Source organism: Mus caroli, unplaced genomic scaffold (assembly GCF_978045245.1).
Source record: "Mus caroli unplaced genomic scaffold, Mus_caroli_1 scaffold_12, whole genome shotgun sequence".
Taxonomy (NCBI): domain Eukaryota; kingdom Metazoa; phylum Chordata; class Mammalia; order Rodentia; family Muridae; genus Mus; species Mus caroli.
The window spans coordinates 34,512,693-34,539,740 of record NW_028227267.1 but is presented as its reverse complement, the minus strand read 5'-3'; the positions used below and the strand labels follow the sequence as shown (position 1 = coordinate 34,539,740).

At 41.9% G+C, this 27,048-nt stretch overlaps 1 protein-coding gene and 1 long non-coding RNA gene across 2 annotated transcripts in view; one reads left to right on the top strand and one right to left on the bottom strand.

Moving 5' to 3' along the window:
- The window catches only part of LOC147001682 (uncharacterized), a 143,879-nt gene that overhangs the window by 93,296 nt on the left and 23,535 nt on the right, over positions 1-27,048 (bottom strand). The window lies entirely within an intron of this gene.
- LOC147001683 (disks large homolog 5-like) lies at positions 20,729-25,938 on the top strand. Its single transcript, XM_085828933.1, has 5 exons — positions 20,729-20,778; positions 21,744-21,906; positions 23,032-23,163; positions 23,840-24,024; positions 25,636-25,938. The coding sequence occupies exons 1-5, from the start codon at positions 20,763-20,765 to the stop codon at positions 25,698-25,700; spliced, it is 561 nt and encodes a 186-aa protein (XP_085685059.1). The 5' UTR covers positions 20,729-20,762; the 3' UTR covers positions 25,701-25,938.

The window sequence follows — 27,048 nt, the reverse complement described above, 5'->3', positions numbered from 1 at the left end:
GAAAGGTCAACCTGGACTGTACTGCATTGTAGCCTCATAGCCATCAGTTCTCTAATATCAGTCTTCCTGAATTCCCAAGTGCAGGCATGGGATGCTGGGGTTGTATCATAATTCTCTACTCATAGCAAACATAAAACTCAGGAGGTAGGGCAAGGAGTGGAATGGCCTGAGTTCAGGTTAAACTTCAATTTTAATGGGTCTATAAGTTCAGGATGGAGTCCCTTTGGCTTTGTCATCTGAGGCTTCTGTGTTCTTATGCTGGGTGTGCTGAATCTGTGCTATAATGAAACCTATCCTCACAGATGGACGATGAAAAATCATGTATGTCTTTTGCGGGAAGACATCTGCCTTTGACTACCACCTGAAGCCACACAATACCAACATGCAGAGCTCACAATTGAGGGGCAGATATTGTTGATACCTTAGAAGTTGAGGGCCTTTTCTTCCAATATGGAGCCCATATTTTGGCAATGTGATTTTTCCTTTGGTTTTTCACTATCTGTGGCTTGGTTGTTTCCTGGCCTAAAGGATTCTGGATGCACCAACAAGGGGTCTCCTCCATACTTTTTCTTATCATGAAAAGGATTTTTGCAGAATCATGCCATGCCAGTAGGAAAGTCAACTAGGCTGCTCTTAGGTCCAGCTCACCTGGTAGAAGACTGAAGACCTGAGGTATCTGGGGAAAGAAAGCAGCACACAGTATCACACAGCTCCCTCTACTGTAACTGATAGAACTGTAAAAGGGTTGTTTGTTTGGTTTTTATTACATATAAAGCTAGCCAGAGTGGGTACATGCCTTTAATCCCAGCACTCAGTATTTTTTTGAAAAAATGTTGTTGTTAGTATTCCTATTGTTTCCTTTGGTTTTTGTTGTTAATTCCCCCAGTTATTTGCACTGTACCTAGAACGTTAAGCTCATGCTCTGTACAGTCCTATCATTCATGTTAGTCAGAAGTGGTTACTCCTCAGATGATCTCATTACTCAATTTCAAATAAGGAAAACAGTCACAGAAACATTAGTTACCTTGTATGATCTCATGGAACCAACTCAACATGACTGTAGAGTGGCATCTCAATATTTTGGATTAACTTAGCTTCTGTTTTTGAGATGACAGGCCTATGTGGAAGTCTCCATTTAGGTGGCAGAGGGCCTGGTATAGCTGAAAGAATGGCTGCCCTGGAAGGCCAAAGCTGGCCCTTCAGTGTCTCTGAACCCTGAGGCAGAATTCTGCCAGTAACACAGGAACACATGGCCAGGGCTTGTTTGGTACTGTATTATGGATGAGCCCTGAGACCAGGATGAAAAGAAGCCTCTAGATTTCTATTAAAGGTGGCACAGTCACTTTGATGTGAGGGGAATAATGGATCTTTGGGGTGCAAGTCCTCCATTTTATTCATCTTTGCTATGTACACAGTATGTGTCAATGACAAAGTCACCCTACTTTACAACATCTAGCCCTTCTAGATGTTAAAGTGTTTGCCGGTGTATACATACTAGAGTTAGTAGAACAATATATTTTGCCCCATTTTGATAAAACTTTAATTTTGTTTTTATATTAATATAGTTTTTGCTCATTCACATTACATGATGCTTACTGCAACCCCACACTCACAATGTTTCCCCAAAATTCATGAACTCTTATTCTCTGATCAGATGAAGGGCAACTATCTCAGAACATCTCTTCTTCTACCAAAGCCAACTTACCCTGTCCTGTGAAAAGGTGTCGAGGGTGCTGTAAAAGGATGTCTTTTGCTTGGCTTTTCTCTTGCTCCATTTCCTGGATATGACAAGTTCATACAGAACTGTCCTGGAACATGGTACTTCATTCAGATGGTTGACAAGAAGCACTGGTTTTGTTAATGTTCCATCAAACCTACTCCCACTAGTGTCCTAACCCTGGCAAAGGCAATGAGACATGAGGCATCTATTCCAGGAGTTTCTGATTATTCTCAGAGCAGCAGTACAGCAGCCCACAAAGCTGGCAAAGTTAAGTGAGGTCAAACAGGGAACCTAAGAGCATACTGCTTCTTTCATAAAGTATGTTCTAGAGGATTACCATATCTAAACACACATAGTTTCATATGCACTGGACACTAAAGTGCTCAGCATACATTGCTTTTGTCACTCAGTTTCCCCAAATATTAGAAGTCCCCAAATTTGGAGAAATTTGAAGGAAAAATATGTCCCTGGGGTTGGCGATACCTCAAAAAAGTGTGAGGACAGAGAACTGTTTGAGAATCAGAGACCAAATGCTTACCAAGATCAAAGTCGAAGCCCAATAGGAAGATCTAAATAATATGCCATTGGATGAAACATGAAATTCGGAAGCCATAGGCCATGAAGGTAAGTCTTTGGCCTTCAGGCAGATCTATTTCGAATTTTCTGAGGAACCTCCAGATTGATTTCCATAGTTGTCATAGTACTTTGCATGCCCACCAGAAATGAAGTTTTGATTTTCTTTTCTCACATTCTCACCAACATGTGCTTTTGCCAGTTTTTGATCTTGGCCATTCTTTATTGGAAAGTATACGGCCTTATACCAATCTCAATTGCTTTGGTTTTCATTTCCCGGAAGACTAAGGACTTTCCACATTTCTTTAACTGCGTCTCAGCCATTCAAGTTTCCTTGTTTTGATTTTTTTCTATAGTTCTTTGCGACTTTCAGACTGGGTTCTTTTCTTTTTGGTGTTTATCTACTTGAGTTCTTTAGATAATTTGGAATGTAAGGTTAGTGAAATTTTTTTCCCATTATGTAGGTTACCAATTTGTCCTACTGACTATGCCCTTTGCCTTACATAAGTTTTTCAGTCTCATGAGGTCCCATTTATCAATGTTTGATGTTAGAACCTGAGCCATCGGAGCGTATTTAGAAAATTTGCCCCTACTCCTGTGAGTTTGAAGATCTTTCTCAATTTCTCTTCAATTAGATTCAGTGAATCTGGTTTCATGTTGAAGTCTTTGATCCACCTGGCCTTGAGTTTTATTCCTGGTGACAAATATGGATCTACTTTCATTTTTCTACATACTTACTTACTGACAGTAGGACCAGCACCATTTATTGAAGATGCTTTCTTTTTTCCATTGTATATTTTTGGCTTCTTTGTCAAAGATCATGTGTCGATATGTATGGTTAAATTTCTGGGTCTTCAATTAATTTTGTTTTTATATTTTAAAATATTTTAATCTTACACTTCAAATTTTATCCTGTTTCCTGGTTTCTGGTTCAAAACCTGTTATCTCATGCCCCCTCCATCTGCATCTATGAGAGAGTTCCCCACTCACACAAACACTGCTGTCTCCTTGCCCAGGCATTCCCCTATACTGGGGCATTGAACTTTCAAAGGAACAAGGGCCTCTCTTCCCATTAATGTCTGACAAGGCCATTGTCTGCTGCATATGTAGCTAGAGCCTTGGGTTGCTCCATATGTACTCTTTGATTGGTGGTTCAGTTCCTGTGAGCTCTGGAGTATCTGGTTGGTTGACATTGTTGTTCTTCCAATTGTTGCAAATCCATTTAGCCCCTTCAGTCCTTTCTCTAACTCCTCAATTGGGGACCCTATGCTCATTCCAAAGGGTTGCTGCAAGCATCTGTTTCTGTATTCATCAGTCTTAGGCAGAGCCTCTGAGGAGACAGCTGTAGCAGGCTCCTGTCATCAAACACTTCTTCGAATCTTTGATAGTGTCTGAGTTTGGTGTCTGTATATGGGATGGATCCCCAGGTGGGAATTCTCAGGATGGCCTTTGCTTCAGTCTCAGTTCCACAGCTTGTCTCCACATTTCTTCCTGTGACTCTTTTGTTCACTCTTCTATGACACTTTTTTTGTTATTCTAAATGAATTTGCAAATTGCTTTTCTAAGTATAAGAACAATTGATTTGGAATTTTGATGGGGATTGCATTGAATCTGCAGATGCATGATGGCCATTTTTACTATATCAATCCTGCCAATCCATGAGAAGGGGAGATCTTTCTATCTTCTGAGATGTTCTTTGATTTCTTTCTTCAGAGACTTGAAGTTCTTGTCATACAGATATTTCACTTGCCTGGTTAGAGTCTCTTTCAAGGTATTTTCTTTTGTTTGTGACTATTGAGAAGGATGTGGTTTCCCTAATTTGTTTCTCAGCCTGTTTATTTTTTGAGTAAATTAAGGATACTGATTTGTTTGATATAATTCATATCCAGCCACTTTGCTGAAGTCGTATATCAGGTTTAGTAGTTCTCTAGTAGTCAGTGCTTCTAATCATTGGTTGTGTGCTGACCCCTGTGGTTGAATTATGGGAAGCTGCTAACCCCTGATGTTGGAAAGCTGGAAGAAGCTGAGGAGGGGGGAGGGCAACCCTGTTGGAGGACAAGAACACTCAGTAAACCTGGACCCTGGAGATCTCTCAGATGCTGCAATACCAACCAGGCTGCATACAACAGCTGTTATGAGGCCCCCAAAATATATACAGCAGAGGACTGTCAGGTGTGGATTCAGTCAGAGAAAATGCACATAATCCTCAAGAGAATGGAGGCCCTAGAGAGTTCAAAGGTCTGGTGGGGGTGGGCGTGGGGGTGGGGATATCCTGTGGACACAGGGGTTTGGGGGTGGTGGTATGGGATATGGTATGGTGGTGGACCAGGAGAGGAAAAAAATCTGGATTTTAGCCTGGCATGGTGACGCACACCTTTAATTCCAGCACTCAGGAGGCAGAGGCAGGCAGATTTCTGAGTTCCAGGCCAGACTGGTCTATAAAGTGAGTTCCAGGCAGCCCGGGCTACACAGAGAAACCCTGTCCCAAATCAAAACAAAACAAAGCAAAACAAAATAAAACAAAAACAAAAAAGAAACAAAAAAATCGGGAGTTTAAAATATATAAAGGAAACAATTTTAAAAAATAGAAGAAAGAAAAAAAGAAGGAATTCTCTGTTGGAACTTTTGTGTTCAGTTAAGTATATGATCCTTTCATCTGCAAAAAGTGGTATTTAAATTTCTTCCTTTCCAATTTGTATCCCTTTGTCCTCCTGCTGTTGTCTAATTGCTCTGGCTAGGACTCTGAGTACAATATTGAATAGGTAGGGACTGAGAAGGCAGCCTTGTCTACTCCCTAATTTTAGTGGGATTGCTTCCAGTTTCTCTCCCTTTAGTTTGATGTTGGCTACAGGATTGTTGTATATTGATTTTACTATGTTTAAGTATGGGCCATGAATTCCTGATCTTCCCTAGACTTTTATCATAAATAGATGTTGAATTTTGTCAAATGCTTTCTTAGCATATAATGAAATGATCATGCAGTGTTTTTGTTTGAGATTTTTTAGATAGTGGATTATACAGATGGATTTCTGTATATGGAACCTTCCCTGCATCCATGGGATGAAGTCCACTTGATAATGATGAATGATCTTCATGATTTGTTCTTGGATTTGGTTTTTGAGAAGTAAAATGCATAATTTTGCACTGGTATCCATAAATGAAATTCAGAAGTTCTTTCTTTGTTGGGTCTTTGTGTGGCTTTGGTATCAGTGTAATTATGGCTCCATAGAGCACATTGGGTATTATTCCTTTTGTTTCTATTTTGTGGAATAGTTTGAAGGGAATAGGTATTAGGTCTTGTTTGAAGGTTTGAAAGAATTCTGCACTAAACCCATCTGGCCCGGAGTTTTTGTTGGTTGGGAGATTTTACCCATTGCTTCTATTTCTTTAGGGGTTATAGGACATTTCACATGGTTTATCTGATCCTGATTTAATTTTGGTACCTGGTATCTGTTAAGATAATTGTCCATTTCATACAGATTTTCCTGTTTTGTTGACTACAGCTTTGTAGTAGGATATGATGATTTTTTTTTTATTAACTTGGTTTCTGTCATTATGTCTACTTTTTCATTTCTGATTTTGTTAATTTGGATACTGTCTCTGTGCCATCAGGTTAGTCTGGATAAGGGATTTTCTATCTTGTTGATTTTGTCAAACAATCAGCTCCTTGTTTTGTTGATTTCATTGTATAGTTTTTTGTTTGTTTATTTGTTTGTTTGGTTGGTTGGTTGGTTGATTTCAGCCCTGAGTTTGATTATTTCCTTCCATCTACTCCTCTTGGGTATATTTGCTTCTGTTTGCTCTATAATTTTCAGATGTTCTGTCAAGCTGCTAGCATATACTCTTACCAGTTTCTTTTAGGAGGTATTCAGAGCTATAAGTTTTCCACTTAACATGGTTTTCATGTGTCCCATAAGTTTGGGTGTGTTGTAACTTTGTTTTCACTAAATTCTAAAAAGTCTTGAATTTCTTTCTTCATTTCTTCCTTGGCCAAGTTATAATTGAGGAAAGTATTGTTTAGCTTCCATGTGTATGTAGGCTTTCTGTTGTTTTTGTTGTTATTGATACCAGCCTTAGTCCATGCTGATCTGATAGGTTGCATCAGATTATTTCAATATTTTGTATCTGTTGTGGCCTGTTTTGTGAACATTTATATGGTTAATTTTGTAGAAGGTGCCATGAGGTGCTGAAAAGAAGGTATATTCTTTTGATTTAGGATGAAATGTTCTATAGATATCTGTTAGATCAATTTAGTTCATAACTTCTGTTAGGTTCATTGTGTCTCTGTTTAGATTCTGTATCCATGATGTGACCATTGATGAGAGTGGGGTACTTGAAGTCTCCCTCCAGTGTTGTGTGAGTTACAATTTGCGTTTTGAACTTTAGTAAAATTTCTTTTCTGGTTTTGGTTGCCCTTGCAATTGGAGCATAGATGTTCAGAATTGACAGTTTATCTTGGTAGATATTTCCTTTGATGAATATGAAGTGTCCTTCCTTATCTTTTTTGAAAACTTTAGGCTGAAAGTCGATTTTATTTGATATTAGAATGCCTACTTCTCGTTTCTTGGGACCATTTGTTTGAAAAATTGTTTTTCAGCTTTTAATTCTAAGGTAGTATCTGTCTTTGTCAGTGAGGTGCATATCCTGTATGCAGCAAGATCCTGGGTGCTGTTTACTTTTCGAGTCTTTTAGTCTATGTCATGATATTTGGGAACTGAGTCCACTGATGATTGAAAACCACTCTGGAAATCATTTTGGTGGTTCCTCAGAAAACTGGACATAGTACTACCTGAAAACCCAGCAGTAACACTCTTGGGCATATACCAAGAAGATGCTCCAACATGTAATAATGACACATGCTCCACTATGTTCATAGCAGCCTTATTATAATAGCCAGTAGCTGGAAAGAACCCAGATGTCCCTCAATAGAGGAATGGATGCAGAAAATGTGATGTAATTACACAATGGAGTACTATTCAGCTATTAAAAACAAAGAATTTATGAAAGTCTTAGGCAAATGGATAGAACTAGAAAATATCATCCTGAGTGAGGTAACTCAATCAGAAAAGAACACACATGGTATGCACTCACTTATAAGTGGATACTAGCCCTGAAGCTTGGTATACCCAAGATACAATTAACAGATCACATGAAGCTCAAAAGAAGGAAGACCAAAATGTGGATACTTTGGTTCTTCTTAGAAGGGGGAACAAAATACCCATGGGTGGAGACAGAGAGACAAAGTGTGGAGCAGAGACTGAATGAAAGGACATTGAGAGACTGCCCCATCTGTCTAACCATTCCCTATAGTGTCACTACACCCAGGTGCTACTGTGGATGCCAACAAGAGCTTGCTGACCAGAGCCTGGTATAGCTACCTCCTGAGAGTCTCTGTCAGTGCTTGTCAAATACTGAGGAGGATGCTCTCAGCCCACCATTGGACTGATCACAGGGACTGCAGTAGTGGAGATACAGAAAGGACCCAAGGTACTGAAGGGTTTTGCAGCCCCATAGGAGGAACAATACCAACCAACCAGTACCCCCAGTGTTCTTAGAGACTAAAGCACTAGGACAAGAGTACATATGGAGAGAACCATTTCTCTAGCTGCATACTTAGCAGAGGATGGTTTTGTTGGTCATCAATGGGAGGAGAGGCCCTTAGTCCTGTGAAGGCTCAATGCCCCAGTGCTCAGGAATGCCAGGTCCAGGGAGCTTGAGTAGGTGGGTTAGTGAGCAGGGGGAGAGGTTAGGGGATTGGGGGTTTTCAGAGAAGAAACCAGGAAATGGAATAACATTTAAATGTAAACAAAGAAAATAATTAAATAAAAAATATTTTGAAAATAATAAATAAACTGAACTTCTAAATTATCCAGAGATTATGAGACTTGAGAAGCTCTTGGTTTATCTTCCTAACCTGTGTGTCCTTGTATAAATCAAGATAGGTTTCTTTGTGTGCTGGGGAGGGTAGTTGAAGGAAATAATTTTAATTTTCATCTGGAGGTGGCTTATTCCTTAAGGATGAAGATGAATTCTGTCCTTTACTGTCAGGAATGGCACAGAACCATACATTGTTGTCCCATTTCCAGGCTGCAGAGCCCCACTGGTTTCTGAGCTTTATTGGCCGTTTGCTCTTTTCTACAAACCCTGCTCTCTCTTTTGGAGTAAATTATCCCCTATTATATGTACTTAATTCTGTGTTTTGTCTTCCTACAGGATGGGAAAAGCTTAAAAACCAGTGACTGGACAAGTTAGTCATTTGGAAGAGGTGTTCATCAGCCTCTGGTTCTATCTGTACCTTCAAAGTCTACTCAAGGCTGGACTAACCTGAAGGAGTAAACACGAATCTCAGGGAGCACACAGTGGCCATGGAATACTTTCACCAAAGATAGATTCACAGTCTACAAGGATGACAAACAGAACCCACCTGTGGAATGGGAACACTCTGGCTGTACAGTCTTATCCTGACAAAGGCTCCAGAATTCAAGATTACGAACCGTAAAAGTAGAGCAAATCTGTGTGTAGGACACTATTGGCTCATCAAGCCTGGGATGCACCAGGGCATACAGTAGACACATATTTGTTTTAAGGAATCCCTACAGGAATGAGAAGACAGGATGAAGATGCCAAGATCATCCCTCTAAAAAGAAGACCTGAGAATGTTAACTCATCACCTAATTTGTAGAAAAGTTTGTGCTTTCCCTTTTAACTTCCAGCTATGCATCTGTTTAAAAAAGAGAATGAGAAGAGGCACAATGGGGAAATCCCAGCATCTTCAAGAAAACACCATTCTCTTCAATCACAGGAGAGTGGGTTAGGAATGCCTCCCCCACCCACCTGCACAACTCTTCCAGGGAAAACAGAGGCTTTAGAATCTAAAGCACAGACTCACATCTAACCAATGAGAAAGGCATTCTAAGTCAGATCATACCAGTCCACAGATACTAAATGATACAATCAGAAAACCTTTTGAGATGCAATCGCCCTCCACCCTACCACCCCCTCCCCCTCCCTTTCTTTTCTCAGACAGGGTCTTTTGTAGCTCAGGAGGGTCTTGAACTCTGGATCTTCCTGGTTCAATGTTCCTAGTACCCAGCCTTGATAGACATTTTTCAAACAATGTTTAACACTAGGTGTCAGAGTCTAAACTTCTGAACTTCTAAGACTATCAGAAGCCATTTTACAACTATATATATAAAAAAAAGTCACCACTGTGGGTGTGATTGGCAAACACATTCTTGTACTTTTCTGCATTTTCTTAAACTTTATTTACATTATGCTCCACCCTTAAAGTTTCCTTCTAATTATCTGCAAGTTGGATAACTATCTCATTCTGTCTCTCAAAAATCCCCTCATGGTCAGGAAAAGTTAAGTAAGTGCTGGACGGACATTTCTGGGGTTGTCTGGTTTTGTCCCTAAAAGACACCCAAATCCCCGGACCCCTTGGGGCAGGCAGAGGAAAGCTCTTCAGAATAGCTTGGCTGCCTGGAAGCCACAGCTGGTCTCTTTTTCTGCGCTGTCTAGCAGGGTCACCGGTTTTATCTGGGGAAATTCAACTCTTAACTTTAGTTAGGCCACCAGCAGCCCCTTGCCCAGCACCTTCCTGGACCCCATAGCCAGGGCTCCTGGCTCACCTGACCAAGTTGGGGTGCTCAAATTCTCCAGGTGCCTTAGCACTGCCACCTAGCGGATGGTGGAGAGCTGCATGCCCTCCTCGCTGGTCTGCACTCATATGAGCTTCAGAGTCATGAAGCAGCCACCTTTCTTCAGGTAGTGAACACCTACCCTTAGGCGCCTTAGCAGATCTCCTCCAAGCACTCATACTGCTGATAGGCGAGACTCAGGCTGTCCTTCTCCATGCTGGCTGCAGGCTATCGGTTCAGCACAGTGGGACCAGGATGCGCACTCCTGCCTTACAGGCCTCAGGGATGCCTGGAGTTGGACTCCTGGCCACAGGGCAGGACTGACCAACCTCCTTGCCCTTGGGCACAAGCCTCGTGCAGCCTCCAGGAAACTCCACCTAGCAAAGCCACTGTGCTGGGCTGCTGCTGCTGCGGAGAGCACCAATCCCTCCTCTTCACCCTCCTCAGTGATTACACAGTCTGCCCACAACCTCTGCACCTAGGAGAAGGAGACCAGAGGACAAGGAGAAATCATGATCAGTCTGCCCTGGAGACTTCCACCGGGTTCCACCAGCTCCCTTCTCCTCCCCTCGACTGGCCCTGGCTCCCTAATCAGGCTGGGTTTCTTGGAGAAAAACCAAGTTACTTTTCTTCCCCAGCAGGGCTCATGCAATCTTCAGAGGATAAGGTTGCTGGGGCCCCTGGGCGATGAGCACCAGGCGGGAGGCAACAGGACAAGAGTGGGCCTGCAGAGCAGCCCAGAGTGTGCCCAGAGCATAGGGGAGGGGAGGCGCCCGGAGCATCAATGTTATGGTTCAATATTTATACCTACATAGTTGTTCTCTGTTGCCCTCCCTCACTCCGGGGGCCTAGTCCTGTGGGGTATGGGGCGACCTAGGGGAGATCTGAAGCTGGCATAAAAGCACCTGGGGTTCACCCATGTGGGGCCACAGAACTGGGATGGGGCTCCTAGGACCCTGTAACCCAATGCTGCAAGTATGCTAATAGGGGTGTCAGACATCTGCTCAGAGATTACTTCCTTTCTTTCTACTTTCAGTTTTTCTACAGGGAGACATTTGAAAGGGACTCATTCTCACAAATGGTCTTTGGGGTGTGGCAAGCTTAGTGGGAGACCAAATTCTGCCTCTGACTTGGAGGACCTCCCTGGTGGATACTGAGGGAGGATAGACCATCTGGTAGGGGAGTGCTGGGGCTACTAGAGGTAGGAGAGCAAAGAGCCCTGGAAGGGGAGAAGTGTCTTGCCCCCCCCCCCGCCCGCACAGATAAAGCCCACATATACAGGATGAGTGTGCCCCCAGGCTCTGGGCTGCTCCTGCCCAGGGAGTGCATTTGAACTGCAAAGCTTTAAATAAGAAAAGTAAACTTGGGGCTTGAAGCAAGAGTGCACACTTGCAGGGATTTAACCATGGTGGGCTGTGTGCACTACTCCATGCATAAAGAACCTGAGGGGTCGCCAGCAGGAAGCCTGGGCCAAGGTTTTACTCCTTAGTTGGGAAGATGGGGCCCATACCCACACCCCTCGGGAGGCTACTGAGGGAACTTGCACAGGGGAAATAAACGTGGGGGCACGGAAACACATTCTGCAGCACAGAATCCCACCCAGATGGTGCACGTTCAATTTTAAATGTGACTGTCCAAGTAGAGTCAGTTTGGAGAAGCTCGATGAAAAGTGAACATATGAGTATTTTATACACGAAATCTGTTCAAGCTGGCATAGGACCCAGGTATCAGGGTGTCCCCGCTGTGGGAGGTTCCTCTGGAGACCTCTAGCTCCTCCCAGCTGACCCCCATAACCTACCCAGTCCCAATGTTAACCCAAGTAGATTCTGAGGGGCCACACAGCCCCCTACACACCTTTACTCTCACACACTGGGATCCTAGCCAGGACCCCCGCCCCTCAACCTACCCACGAGAGTCCTTGGCCCCTTTCCTGTGGTCCAGGGGCGCCAGACTCCTGTGAAGCTGGAGTGTCTGTCTGCCCCCACAGGCATTTGCCCCTAGAAGCAGGTAAGTGACTACTGTGGCCCAGGTGAGTGGCACTCTGCGGGCAGGGTGTGGGCATAGCCAGGGAGGGAGGAGGGACAGGGGAGTACACTGCCCATGGGGCAGCCCAGAAGGCTCAGGGGCCTCGGGCTTTAGCCCTGGCTGGGGAACCAAGTGGAGGACAGCAGGGCGTGGACCTTCTAGCCTCTGAGAACCACCTGGAGGTGAGCATGCAAATTAAAGCCTTCAGGAGCAAGCAAGCAAGGCTGTGCTCCCCAGTGAGCAGCTCAGAACTGGGGACCTGGAGGGCCAGGAAAAGGTAAATGAAAATTTCCAGTTCTCACTGCAACCACTCTAGTGGGGGAATCTAGCTACTGAAAATAAGTGGCATGAAAGGCATCCAGTGGGATTCTGCATCGGGGGTCTTCAGGGTTTCCACCAACAATTAAGGTCCCCCAGAGTTGGGGTGTTGACAGAGTGGGTGAAGGTTATCAGTCTGCTGAGGACAGAAGAAAACAAAATAAAGAAAAGTACTTATGGGGGTTCCGTGGGGTGGCAGATAACAACATTTTCCTACATGCAAAAACCGGACCTTATTGAGGAGTGGGGTGTGGGGCGAAGATTGGCAGAATGCCATGCAGAAAAGAAAATACCAATCTGTTCTGTCCAAGCACTTTTCACTTTCAGCTTGAGCTACATTTGTTTTGTTTTCTCTCACTTCCTTTCTGCCTCACAAAGCCCTATCTTTTCTTTTTGGACAGAGGCTATGGTTTGGGGAATGGCCAAGCACACTTGTGGTTAAGGATCTATTTGAAGGGGCTGGCGGGGTCACAATTATTAAGTGGTTAGAAACTGTTGAGGCTCACCAAGGTATTTCTGGAGAACTATAAAGATTCAATTTCAGTATTAAAAATTACTGCAAAATAACAGACATGTGCACACATGAGGAAGAGTGCTTAATTTAAGTGCTTTATTGGGGACTTTGAGATTTGAACCTTTGTAAGAATGTCCTTTTACCTGAGAAAAAAATGGATGCAGCTACTTTAGGTGAGAATGAGAATTTTGGTGAAGGGGAGGAAAGGTCTTCAAGTCTTTCTACAAGGAGTAAAACAAAATAGCTGTCTTTGAAAATAATTCGATTTTTCCCCAAATCTAGATCTGTAGATCTCAAAACTTCTAAACATCTTAAAGCAAGAGAGAGAAAAAAGTACAGGAGGGGCAATTTCTGTACTTTGTAGAAAAATCAACAAAATTCTGTTTAAATTGGAAATATTGCTTTTAAGATTTTTTTTTATATTAGACCATGTTACTAATTTCACCCTAGGTTTTTTTTTTTCGTATTTAAAATTAATTATGTTGCAATATGAAGCAAGGTTAAAGGAATAAAAGTTGCTCTAGAAAACTGCAAACAGTTTTTACTACAGATGCATTGTAGTAATTTTTTTAAATAATAAAACAGAGCAATGATGTGCCTTTAAACTTAACTTATAAAACACATTTTGTGTTTGAGCGCATCTTCTAAAATAAAACCCAGTTTCTGAGCAAATTTTACTTATAGTTTCAGATGTATCACATACACAAAGCAAATTATTAGATTTTATACTTATAAAAGCATTACTACCAATCACTAGGCTCTTAGCCGAAGATACAAGTGAGAGCCTCCCCCATTTTGATGACTGTTCACACTTAGCAATGCTTTTTAAAACAATTTATTTGCTGGTAATTAATATGCTTATCTCATCTAAAAATAATAGTCAATAAATAGCTGCAGGAACAAGCACTTGGTGTCATGCATTCATTTAAGTAAATTATTCAAAAAAATACTAAGTGGCAAATAGCTTATAACAGAAGAGTGTTTATTCTATACTATGTAGTATTTTTTTTTTTTGTTTGTTTTTTTCGAGACAGGGTTTCTCTGTGTAGCCCTGGCTGTCCTGGGTATTTTTAATTATAGTGTTAGAAAACAACTGTTGCCAAGCAGATGAGAATTGTCATGGTTTAGATTACAAAATCACCTGGGCAATGTCAAAAACAACCCCCCAAACCAATGAAGCTGACTGTACCAGATTTTACCTCTCTTGGTGTCCTCTTTTCTTTTCTGCTGCAACTTATGTTTTATGTTAATTTAGCATTGTGTACTTTCCCTGGTTATGGTTCACATTAAGTACCAGCTGGTTAAAAATTCAGACCCAAAGAGTTACAATGGCTTGCATTAAAATATTAAACTAGGGGTTGGGGATTTAGCTCAGCGGTAGAGTGCTTGCCTAGCAAGCACAAGGCTCTGGGTTTGGTTCTCAGCTCTGGAGGGAAAAAAAAAAAAAACAAAGAAAGAAAAACAAAACAAAACAATAATAATAAACTATAAGGTTGTTTTTGTTTATGGGTATCTTCCTCTGTTGTCAGCAGGCTATCATAACAAAATTTGTGCAAAGTTTACAAACTGAACCAAAGTCTGACTCCTTTGTTGAATATCCTTCACATGAAAACACAGGATTTAAGACTCATGGCTGGACCTAGTGTTTTTATACTTACAATGCCAGTCATATTCCACAGTTGCAAATCAAAATCACCTTTGTGAATTTCTTAGAATTCATGAATTTAAACTCTAAACTGGGAGTTTAGTGTTACATAAAGGATATGTGTCATATGGGAAGAATTTTATGTCAAATTATGTAACTTTTTGTTTTCCCTTGAATAAAAATTAAAACTTATGAAGTTCTAATGTAAAAAAAAAAACCAGTGAATGAATTCTTTGCATACTTCTATGACAGTGAAAGGCTGGGAAAATCCCTAGGAATTGGAGTGTGAGGTGAGACTCAGTACAAGGTCTATGGGCACAGAAATCAAATGTTGAAACAGCTTAGAAGACAGATCAGGACGAAATATATTGAGTCCAGACTGATGCTGGGGAGTCAATGAACAATCCAGAGAACATTGGCTCAGCAAGAAAGGAGCAGGGAGAGAGGTACTTGGGCAGTTCTTGAAGTTAACCTTTGCTAAAAATGAGTAAAAAACTCATTTTTTTATAGTTGGTGCATTCATACAGGAAAGGAGGAGATGACTCAGTCACTAAAGGTCCTGAGAGGCTACACTGAGCTGACATTCATGAGTTCTCCATTATTTATTAAGAACAACACACTTGATTAAGATGCTTACATGACCTATACACCCAGCACTTCTCTCTCTGCTACTATCTGTCATGGTGGATGATTTTGTCAGGGTTGTCTCTTCTGAGCTGTCAGGACACTGGCAGGCTTTTCCTCTCACCTGTTTTGGTCTCAACAAAGTCTTCCCTCACCCACCAGAAAATCTCTTCTTGAAATTTGAGCCTCATTGTGAGGTAGCAAAAGAGTGGAAACAATTTATGGCATTAAAGATGAGGCCTTTGGAAGGCAATGTGGGTTAGATAATGTCATCAGAGTAAATTCTTGCCTTTTGCAAAAGCCTTCAAAACAATTGGTTCCCTAGAATAGTTTCCCAACCAGAGAGCAGGATAGCATGTGGCTTATGTATTTGCAATATGGTTGTGGGAGACAGGCTACTGATTTTAGATAGTCTTAAGTAGCCAGGGCTGGTCTTGTACACAACCCACTAACATGGTCAAGGTTGACTTTGGATCCCAAAAGCCATCCTAAATATTTGAATATCAATAATTAAGAACCACTTCTTCATTTCTAAAATTAGTAAGTATTTCAAGTCTAAAATAGTTTATCTTTACCTTCTCTTAAGTTAGTATGTAAATAATGATCTCATTGTGTAACGATGATTTAATTTTTCCCACCAAGAAAAAGAATGCTGCTTTCTTTTTCTTGGACCTAAATGTTTAAATGGAATCAATGATGGAAATCCTCTGTCAAAGTTCCCTCTGTAAAGAAAATGCTCCTGATTCCTGACTAAGGAACAGAGTGTGGTGTGTGTTTCTGGTTGAGGCCTCTTATCAAGTTAAGGAACTAAACTAGATTTCCTTTTTAGAAACCCATAAGTGGGTGCCATCTTGTATCAAAAGTTTCTTCTGAGTGTGATGAGAACAACGGTTTTTTTTCACAGAGATATTGTCAAGACTGAAACTTCTGTGTGCAAAGCAGAGATCTGCTGTACCTTTCCCAACTCAGTCCATGACTCAGTTTATGTTCAAATAATGTATGATCTTATTAGTAATGCAAGGTAGATGAATACCTCTTGTGTTCTCCTCATGGGAATAGTCTAGACCAGAGTGAGATTATGTCTCTCTTTCTGTCTCTCTCTGTGTCCCTAAATTATGTTTCTGTGTGCCTCTGTCTCTCTGTCTCTGTCTCTCTGTCTCGCTCTGTCTCATTCTATGTCTCATTCTGTCTCTGTCTCTGTGTCTGTCTCTGTGTCTGTTTCTGTCTGTCTGTCTCTCTCTATCTCTCTCTCTCTCTTTCTCTCTCTCTCTGTCCCTCTTTCTCTGTCTCTTCTCTCTCTCTTTCTCTCTCTCTCTCTCTCTGTGTGTCCCCCTCTCTTTCTGTCTCCTGTCTCTCTCTCTCTCTCTCTCTCTCTCTCTCTCTCTCTCTCTCTCTCTCTCTCTCTCTCTCTCTCTCCCTCTCCCTCTCCCTCTCCCTCTCTCTCTCTCTCTCTCTCTCTCTCTCTCTCTCTCTCTCTCATGGTGGTTTTGAGACAGTGTTTTTGTGTGTTATTCCTAGCTGTTCTGTACCTGTACCTCACTCCATACACCATGCTGTCCTTGGGAGATTCAGGTAAAATCATGCACCACAAATGCCTACTGCCTCAAAATACATGCCTTATTTTCATCTCTCCAATTCTACATAATTCCCCATTCATCTGCATTTTCTTTTCCACATTTAAAAAGCTAACACACTATTATATGTCACTGATGTATGCTTAGAGTATAACACTACTTCCCTTACAGCTATTGGTCATTGCTAATATGTATTAGTGTTGCTAAAATTTTTCTGTAGAATAAGATTCAGGACATGAACCAAATCCTTGCTCCAGTTTTTGTTTTCCTGCAATAACCAGCTGGGCTGCAATTCTCACATAACATCTTCCAGAACACCTGGACAACATAACCATATATTGGTCATTAGTTGTGATATTTTCCATTCTGTCCAGGTCAGTCCTCATAGCATAGAAACTGGCTGGACGTGTATTAACCTCTTCTGGATAGGTTCAGTACTGCAAGGGGATCTATCACACTTTATCTAGATATGTTGTATATTGCCTAGTATCTTATTCTGGAGTCTGGGTATTTCATGTGGATTTGCATGGGGATCCAAAGGATCTCTTCTGGATACGTTTGGCATTGGAAGGTGATTGATAGCCACTTTTTAATATTTTGAGTACCAAAAGGCAATCTATCCCACTCTCTGGAAAAGCCACTTTGACTTCAGGTCAATTTGGGTGAGGTACTCAGCAGGAAGGCAAGAGCTGTCCTGTGTGACATCAGAAGTCCCTTCCCTAGATGTTGTATTGTAACCTGGAGAGCCCTGGCATTGTCTGTGATGTTACTAATGTTGTGGTGACTCCAACTGCTCTTGGAGCATTCATTAACTACCTTTAAGGTTCATCCTTAGACATGCTGACAAAACTGAGCAGCTTTCTTGGAGGTGAGAACAATGAACATACAAAGACCAGAAAGAGGCAGCCACAAGATGGCCTTTGGTCTTAGTGTTAAAGAGAAAGAATTAATGGTCCTGGGGAAGTCACTATGAATCCTGGGCATGAAAGAGGGAGCTTCCTAGAGAAGGTGGGCTTGAGCTTGGAATTCCAGTAATAGAATCAGGAGCTTGGAGCTTCTTGGAGCAGTTTGTTTGACAGGGAACAGGAATTGTCAAGGCTGCAGCTGCTGTACAAGAGCTCCTTAATTTCATTCTGACTGTCAGAAGAGGGCATCAGGCGGCAGACTCCTCCTCCTTGCTCCTAGGGCTATACCACAAGCTGACTTTGATCTTAAGATGCTCTCTGGATGTCTTTGGTACTGGATGGCAATCTGTCTTATCCCATCTTCTGGATAATTTGGAGACTGAGGATCTAGCACCCTCTTCTGAGTAGTTTTCATAATGCATAGAGGACTTTCATCCTTTGCTGTCTGCTTTGAGTATAGGAAATAAATCTAACCCATTCTTCTACTCACTGAAGTTACTCCATGACACAGGCTTCAAGGATCATGTGAATTCAGGCTATGTCCTGGACTACCCTCATGCAGTGGATGTCACATTCTGCCTCCTATATACTGAGACCTTCTGTTGCTTATTAAACTCAGTATCCTGATGCCAGGACAACACAGGTTGGGGTTCCTTAGTAAGGGATCAAGGGCTTCAAGACCTCCCTCATGGACCTGGAAGGAAAGACTACCCTTCTAAAAAGTTCCCAGGAAGTCTGTGCCACAGGTCCTGGCCCACCTCAACCCTGTTACCACTTTTTTTTCAAAAATATATCTTCAGAACACAAATTCTCAGTTGTAGGTTCTTATTGCTACACAGCGACCGAGAGCAAAAAATCAGTATTTGCAGGGAGGAGACTCAGTATCAGGATTGCTATATATAATCCTCATGTGATTTGAATGTGCCACCAAGGTGAACATATAGACAAAGAGCAGTGCTGACTAAGGTGGGGCTCCCTGCACATGGAGACAGCATCACCTTGCAACAGGCCCCACTGTAGACTCCAGATTCCAAGGATGCATAGACCCATGGGGGATACAAGCACATACACACACACACAGACACACAATTGGTCCTCTATGAGGAGTCCATGTCTGTAGGCTTTTACTACACTGCATGCTTGGTGTATTGCTTTAAGTTCCATGTATGCCTGATAGCAAAAATCAAGGAAAGGATATTCCAAGTTCTCATTCATTCACTACTTTCATCTTGAACATAGGCAATCACAGCTTGGTGGTGCTAAGCACTAGGGAATCCAGGACCTACTTGCATCACATCAGATACTAGCTGACAATGCCCTCCAAGCACAGCATGGCTGACTAGCTTACGCCATCCAGAGCCAGTAGGACTGCAGTATGTGCTGAGGTACATGACTAGCCACAATGGTTGGGAATGATATCCTATCTTGAGAATAGCTGCCCTGATTTTAGGCCAAGAAGTGGGAGTGAGTAGGTAGGGGAGCAGGGCAGGGGGATGGTATAGGGCACTTTAGGGATAGCATTTTAAATGTAAATGAAGAAAATATCTAATAAAATAAAATAAAATAAAAAGAAGAGGATACTTCTCAAAGAGTAGCTGAAAAGCTCTTCCAGATACTGGAATAACAGTTTTACCAGTCCCATTGAATTGTGTCAAACCATACCAAAGAATTCATAGACAAGACTTGTCAATAAACTGAATGATTTATGGATAGATGGGAAACTTCATGGTGCATGCAGACTTCAGAGTTCGGGTCTCATGCAGTAAAGAAGATTTCATTAATGGAAACACTACAAAACACTTAGTAGAGTTCAGGAAAAGATGGATGGGCCTCCTTCTTACTTTGGGCCTATTGTACGTAAATACAGGGAGGGATTCATCCCAATACTATTTGATTGGAATGCATGCTGCATTGCTTTCCATGCTCAGAGATAATCAGCTACCCAATCTATAACTATTGCTTTTTCATTACCCATTTTCTCCAGTTCTCCATAAAGGCTATTCATCTGACGACCTGAGAGACAGATTGGGCTTCTGACTACTCCACCATCCCCCCAGACACTTTGGAGCCTTGTCATAGTGATATTACATAGCTCAAGAAGGTAGACAAGACAACATAATCAATTTGGAAAGGCTTTACATGATTTTTCCACTATTTTACTGGAGAGTTTAAGTATCATTTTAGCATGCACTCAGCACACCCAGGTCAAGAAGGCAGAAGGAACAGATGTCAATGCCAAACAGATCCCCTCCTGAAATGATGGATCCATTAAAATTGAGGTTTCCCTGGGCCAGAGGCCTTTCCATCCCCTATCCATCGCCTATCCATTATATTGAGTCTTAAGCATCTCATGAATACAGGATCATTATCCAATCTGGAAGAGTCTCAGGCCTGGAACTGAGAACTCAAAAAGGTAGAAACTGGAGAAGGGATAGGTAATGGGACTATGGAGCAGCAATTCAATGTCCCTGTAGGCCTTTATTCACAGATGCCTATTTTGTGTGGTTGTTTTGGAGACAGGAAGAATGTGGGATTTTATCTTTTGAAGAATGGATGTAAACTTTACAAGTTGATGCTCTCCCTGAATCTGCCTTCCTCTATTACCAAGTACAAGGGAGTTTTCTTTGCAACGAAATGGGGTTGTAAAACAGAGATTTAATGAAAACACATGGCTCAGTATAGTGAAACAATGTGTCCTTCCAAGGCATGTGCAGACTAAAAAATATAATCCAACTTGCATAAAAGTAAAGGTGCAGGAGGATGTTTTTGGTCTCTGGGAAACAGGGCCTCCTGAGGAATAGGATTGTATGTTACATGAATACACCCAGAACTAGATTTATATTGAAGAAGAATCGCCCACATCCAATGATGCTAGAGCTTTAGATCCTATCACAGATGCGCTACCCATGCCATGGCCCTAAGAAAATCTCCCCATTCAAATCATTTGACTTGTAGTGAAGCAGAGAGAAATGTCTCATTTTGGAAGGAGAAGTTGCCAAGGGTTAACCCCTGGGTCAAAAGAGAGACTCCAGGAAAGGGCATTTCAGAAACTGGTCAAGATGGGGCAAGCTGGCAAGCAGGTAAGCCATGGACATTCCCAGTGACATCATCAGTAGTCACTTCCCTTGACAATCTCTTGTATCCAGGAGAACCTTAGAATCTTCAGTGATGTCACCAGTGTTGTGGTAACAAGAGTTGCCTGTGAGGTATTCCATTAGATCCTAATGGGTTCCCAAGCAGGTATGTTGTCCATGCTCCTCGGGGTATTTTGGAGGGAGAATATAATACAAACTGAGACCAGATCAAGGCAGAAGGACACTGTCCCTCTATCATGTTGGGAGAGGGCAAGAAAGAACTGGTCATGGAGAAGGCACAGTGAGACCTGGGCAAGGTTGGGGGAGATACATGGGGGATGTGGGCTTCAGCTGGTCATTGCAGGAATACTGCGTTTGATCTGGATCCTTCAAATTCCTTAATGGTTAAGCCAGAGACAAGAATATCTGATGATTAGTTTTTTAGACAGTGTGGAATTGACAAGCCTGCAGTTGATTTGCTGAGAGATCTTTATTTTCCTGTGAATGGCAAATTATTCAAAGACCCAGCTCTATGAGATTAACAAAGTGTTGCTCTCAGGAAAGAGTGTTGAAGCACTTCATGCTGATATAGTTTCCTCTAGGTTACATAAGCATGTGATGCCAAGAACAGAGAGCTATATTCCCCTGCTCATGTATCAAGGTTTCAGACACTTTGGTATTGAACAAGTATGATGTGGACTGATTCACAGTCTGGGGTCAGTGTAGTAGTGTATGAGCTCTCATTACACATTGTAAGAAGCCTAGAAAGGTGTTGGCTCATGGAAAGTTAGGGGCTGGTGTTTATTGTCTATTTTCTTGTGCTAAGAGGGATGGAATAAGTTGTAAGATATGAACTGAAAATGCCCTCCAAGTCTTCTTTCTGGAGCAGCTTATTATGAATTTCAGGCCTGGGAGATTGCAATAGGTTGTCAGGCATATGTTTAGTGATGGTGGATGGGAACAGGGACACAGCTGAGGAGACCAGCTTGAAGATAGCTTTCCTGCTCTTTCAGGGATTCACAGTGTCTGTAGATTTTCTTCTTCCTCAGGCTTCTGTGTGTGACAATGCATGGTTTCTGCTTTCCCTGCCCTACTTTCTATACACGTTTACTAGTGTTTATCTACTTACAGGGTCTGTTGTGAAGGCACCACCCCAAACTCCCAACAACAATGAGCAGGAGAAAAGAATCAAGAGGTTGGAGAAGCTCAAAAGAGATCTCCAGAACATAAAAAATGAGAGAGACAAACTCCAGGGAATCCTGGCCAAGTACTCTAACAAGGATTTGAATGACAGGTAGTCACTGTGCCTACTTCTTTACTATCTTGGGACCTTCCTGTTAAGCACAGATTCCCTCGTAAAACAGGACACTACAATCCCAGGCTGTCCACATATCCAAACTCATTTGGCTGATTGGAGTTTCAACACAGAACTTGAAGTTCAGATAGGAGTGAGATGGGGGTCACAGGAATTTTGATGCCTCCAAAACTAAATCAGAGCCTTTAGCATGAATCACCATCTGGGGATGAAGGTAGTAATGTGTGAGCTCTCATCCTGCCTTTTAAGAAGCTTGCACAGGTGTTAGTTTGGGGGATTTGCTAGGTATTGTGTGATTATGGCCTATCCTTTTAAAATTGATCTGGAGGTAATTTGGGTACAATTGACCCTGCCAACAGCTGGAGTGGCCTCGTCCCACATAATGCCTCTCAGTATGACGGGATTGGCTGCAGTTCATCACTGCTTTTCTCAGATTTTATTCATTATACTCTCAGATAATGCCACATCATTATATTTAGTTAGCATTCTGATTGAGTGTAAGTGTGTGTGTGTGTGTGTGTGTGTGTGTGTGTGTGTGTGTGTGTGCTTATGATCTGGAGAATCTATGTAATGTGACAGGTCATTATGTTTTGCCTGACACAGTTTCTAGGAAATGACAGTGAGGAAGCAAGGAAGGATCATTCTGAACAGCACAGGACTTGACTTCTGTGCTTACATTCGAATCTCCTGGTATATGTTATAAAGGCTTTTCCCTGTAGATATGATTATGTCCTTTGGAAATTTTTGTAGTAATAGAGCCAAGGATTGCCAAATCCTTGTCTAAAAACAGGAGGAGAGTCATAGAGATTTAACGTGGTCCTAGGCCTGTTGCACAGGTTCCAGGAAAGTCTGTTGAGAGCTAATCTATTATTTCAAGCCTCTTCAGTGAACTGAAGCAGGTGAGCTCCCTGCCATTACTTCCCTGTCTCTACTGGCCCCAGGCCAAAGGTAATAAATTTAATAAGCACCAAGTCGAACTGGTGACAAGGAGCTAGGTTGTGGCATACATGGGTTGGGGTAGTGCATGATTCTCCTTGAATAGAAATGATTCTTGTACCCTTGGTTCACGGGATTATTTATTCCTTGGGCCATGTCCTCCCACAGGATCAACTTTGAGACATTCATGCTTGAGATGCAACATGATCAGGTGATGACTGACCTGAAGAGAATGCCCAAGGACATCAGTGAGGCCTTGTACAAGTGCCAGGACTTGACTAAAGAAAATGAATATTACTGGTGAGTGACTAACATGGTCATGAAGCAAGAACTAGACACGGGATATGTCTGTCCATATGTGTCTTTGAAACAAAGTGAGGGCTCAGGTTCTATACTGTTTTCTCTAACAGGAAGCCTATCTCGTTTAAAGCAAGCCTGTAAGATTTTAACATCTTGTACTCTTTTTGGCAAAGTGTGTAGAGTCTGTGAGCCCCTCAAGTCATAGTCCTTTACAACTAAGTATCCTCAAGATAGAAAATGTTTACACCATGATGGAAATATTTATCAACCTTGAGCCTCTTGGGCTCTGAAATTAGATTCATAGATGAGGTTTCCCTGAGGAACATAGAACGACTGTGTGCTGCTTGGGTGTCTTCTCTCCTAGAGAAATTTTGCCCTATACCTAAAAACAGGTGGTTTTTAATACTGTAGACATATAAGCACATATGGACCCCATGTTCCCTTCTGAGGGATACATGAGTCCCTGTTGGTGTCAGTGGTTTCAGAAGTACCTTGGGTTTTCTGGAAAGTGGCTGGCCTATGGATTTGACCTCTCTCTATGTGATGCTCCACGGACAATCTGGATACTTGTCTGGGGCTGTCTGGGTATCAAGGCTCATGATAGGGGAATGGTCCTTGGAGGAGTGGGAGGAAGATGGATATTGCCTGGAGTCATCATATTTTGTTTGTGGATCAGGTTCAGGAACTGCCACCTCCTGATTGAATCTAAGCTCATCCAGCTCAAAGTCAGGATGTTGCAGAAGGAGAACAGACAGCTGCTAAGGGAGCAGATTGCCTTTGAAGAATGCAACATAGAAACAAAAATACTATGTAAAGAAGGCAGCCAGAAGATCAAAGACAAATATAGCAGGCAAGCAGCAGGTATGCTGAATGAAGCATCAGGGGCAAGTTGCCCTAATGTGTAAGCATAAACACAGTCAAGCCTATGCAACTGTCCTGAAACTTATGCAGGCTCTCTGCTATGTCCCATCCAGTTGTACAATTCTGTGATCATTACCAAGACTTTCTGTGTATTTGACCTTTTTTCAAGAAATTTAATTACTGCCATGCCTTCTCCTCGTCCTCCTCTTCCTCCTCCTCTTCCTCCTAGCAGTTGGACACCTCTAGTTGGCCACTATAAGGCAGAGGAGATCCTGGACCCCTTATACCATCACGTTCTTGCTCTATGGTATGGAGAGGTGCCTCAGGATGCCACTTCCTGAATTATCTAGGAACCAGGTCCTCTGTTCTGATCTATGGCAACTCACTCAGAGGGGCTTGTGCCCAGTCCCCTCCTAGGACAGTAGGGCAGCCTCTAATTTTAATGTTTTATAATTAAAGTCTTTAGTAAAAAAGAGTAAGTTCCACAATATACATATTTTAAAAATAAAAATTAGACTTCTTTGACTTTCTTGCATAAGTTAACCACCTAGACATTCAAGGTATGTCTGATTGGCTTCACCAAGAGGATTCAAAAAATCCTACTCTGCATCCCTCTCCTGACATAGGTTTCCTTAGTATGTCATGGCCCTGGCTTTGCTTCAGTACAGATTCCCCCTCAGAGTTTTTCAGAGTGCTGCATTTCAGAACAATCATTGCATGTCAATTCACTAGCCTCATTTTGACTGACATTGGAGATGATTTTTATATCACATGAACTGCAACGTGTTGAAATGTTCCTGTATAATAACCATTGTTAACTCTTTTTATTGGTGCTACCAGGGTCTTCTGAGATGTGGCCAAGGTAGGTTTAGGAGCAGAATATATTTCAGATGTTCTTTGACCCCTCTTTCCTAGGACCTTGAATCTTGTGTGCCAGCTTGTCTGTGCAAGGCTTACACCATACTTGTAGAATCAGCAAGTATATGCATGGAAAATGTTCCTGACAAGGAAATCAGTACAGGCCAGGGCACACAGGCTGGGTTAGTCTAAGAGCCTTTTACACATCTTAGGTCCCAATAATTCCTCAAGTGACAGGAAATGTTCTGAAACATAGCCATCTTTTCATAGCGGAGGTTGTGTCTCTATGTGTGTGTGTGAGTGTGTGTGTTTGTGTACATTTGTGTGTGTGTGTGTCCTCTTGTCCATGGGTGTTTAGTATGTGTGTTTTGTATTTCAGTAATGGTAGGTGCTTGTTATAGTTGCTTCATTATACAAGTGTGTATTCATGTACTCTTTTTGTATGTGTGTGTGCATGTGTCTTTGAAGGGATGTAATTGTGGGTCTCTGTACATATACATATGTAATTGTGTCTATATATATTCATACATTTGCTTGGTCATTAAACATCTTAAATGGTAATGGAGGAAATCTTTAATGAGAATTGTACTCTGTCAATTCATATTGCATTTTAAGAACCTCAAACATAGTAGCCCATCTTCATGCCTATCCACCTAGGTCACTAGAACTAAAGAAGACAAAAAATGGTATAAAATCTGATATTCCAAAATTTGTAGATTGAAAAATACTTATCTGTTTTGATTTTATTTGTAGGAAAACAAATAATTGTGGTACCTGGAAGTAAGGAAAAGGCTCCTATGTCAAATCTATGTGCCTGAGAGTCAAAAAAAGCTGGCTAAGGCTTTGTGTTCCTTCTCTGCACTTGGTGAATAGTGATTGCCCACTGGAAGATCAACAACAGCACCAAAAACAACAACTTAAATAATGGACTTTGTGTGAATCTAAGGGGCATGTCTCTCTTAAAAAGAAAAAAAAATGGCATCTTCTAACGGAACTGAGTATGTTTGCTATGTATTAGTCAGTTTGTTTCACTAGCATTAGAAAGGTATGAGGAAGAATTTATTAACATCTCATCACCAATAAAAATTAATGTTTTCAAAATTATTATTAATGTTAATTATTTATTAATATCCAGATCTCAGCTGCACCCTCCTCCCTTCACAATCCCTCTTTCCAGTGGCTCCCTGCTATCCACCCTTCCTACCCTTCTCCTCAGAATTGAGGAGGCCTCCTATGAATAACAACCAGCCTTGCATTATCAAGGTGCAGTATACCTAGGTGCATCTTTGTCTTTTCAGGCTAGATAAATCATGACAGTCAAGACAAGGGGATCCAAAGTTAGGCAATATTGTCAGAGACAATCTCTTCTCTAGTTTTACGATTCCCACGGGAAGACCAAGCTATGCAACTGTTACTTCTTTGGAGAAGGCCTAGGTCAATCCCACATATATTCTCTAGTTCAAAGTTCAGTCTCTATGAGTTATTCAGAGCTCAGATTTGTTGAAACTGTAGGTTATCAAGTGGTGTCCTTGATCACTGTGGCTCCTTCAACCCTGCCTCTCCCTCTTCCACAGAATTCCCCAAGCCTCTGCATCTGTTTTCAGAAGCTGCTGAGTGAAGGCTTTCTCTCTAACAATAGTTATGCTAGATCCATGGCTGCACATATACACGAATATCATTAACTATGTCGGGGGTGGGGAGGCTCCATTTCTTGGCATGGGTCTCAAGTTGGGCAAACCATTATTTTGTGCTTTCATAAAATTCAACTTCATCTTTTACCATGCACATCTTAAAAGCAAGAAAAATTGTGGGTCTAAGTTTTGGTGGCTGAGTTGTTGTTTCAGTCCCTCCACTGGACGTCTTGTCCAGTTACAGGAGATGGCCAGTTCAGAATCCAGACTTTCCAATTTGAGTCTAGAGCCACCCTAAAAGATTCCTGGGGTTTTCCACTGTCCTGGGATTCTAGCTCTTCCCAGAGAGCCTCCCACCCCCAATACAGGTGCTGCTATGAAGAGAGGTATGCAAGTGTTCTTGTGGTATGGTAGAGCATCATTTACATATATGCCCAGGCAAAGTTCAACTGGGTCTTGAGGTAGAAATATTTCCTGTTTTCAGAGAAAGCATCAAGTTGATTTCCAATATGGTAGGACAAATTTGTACTCCTTC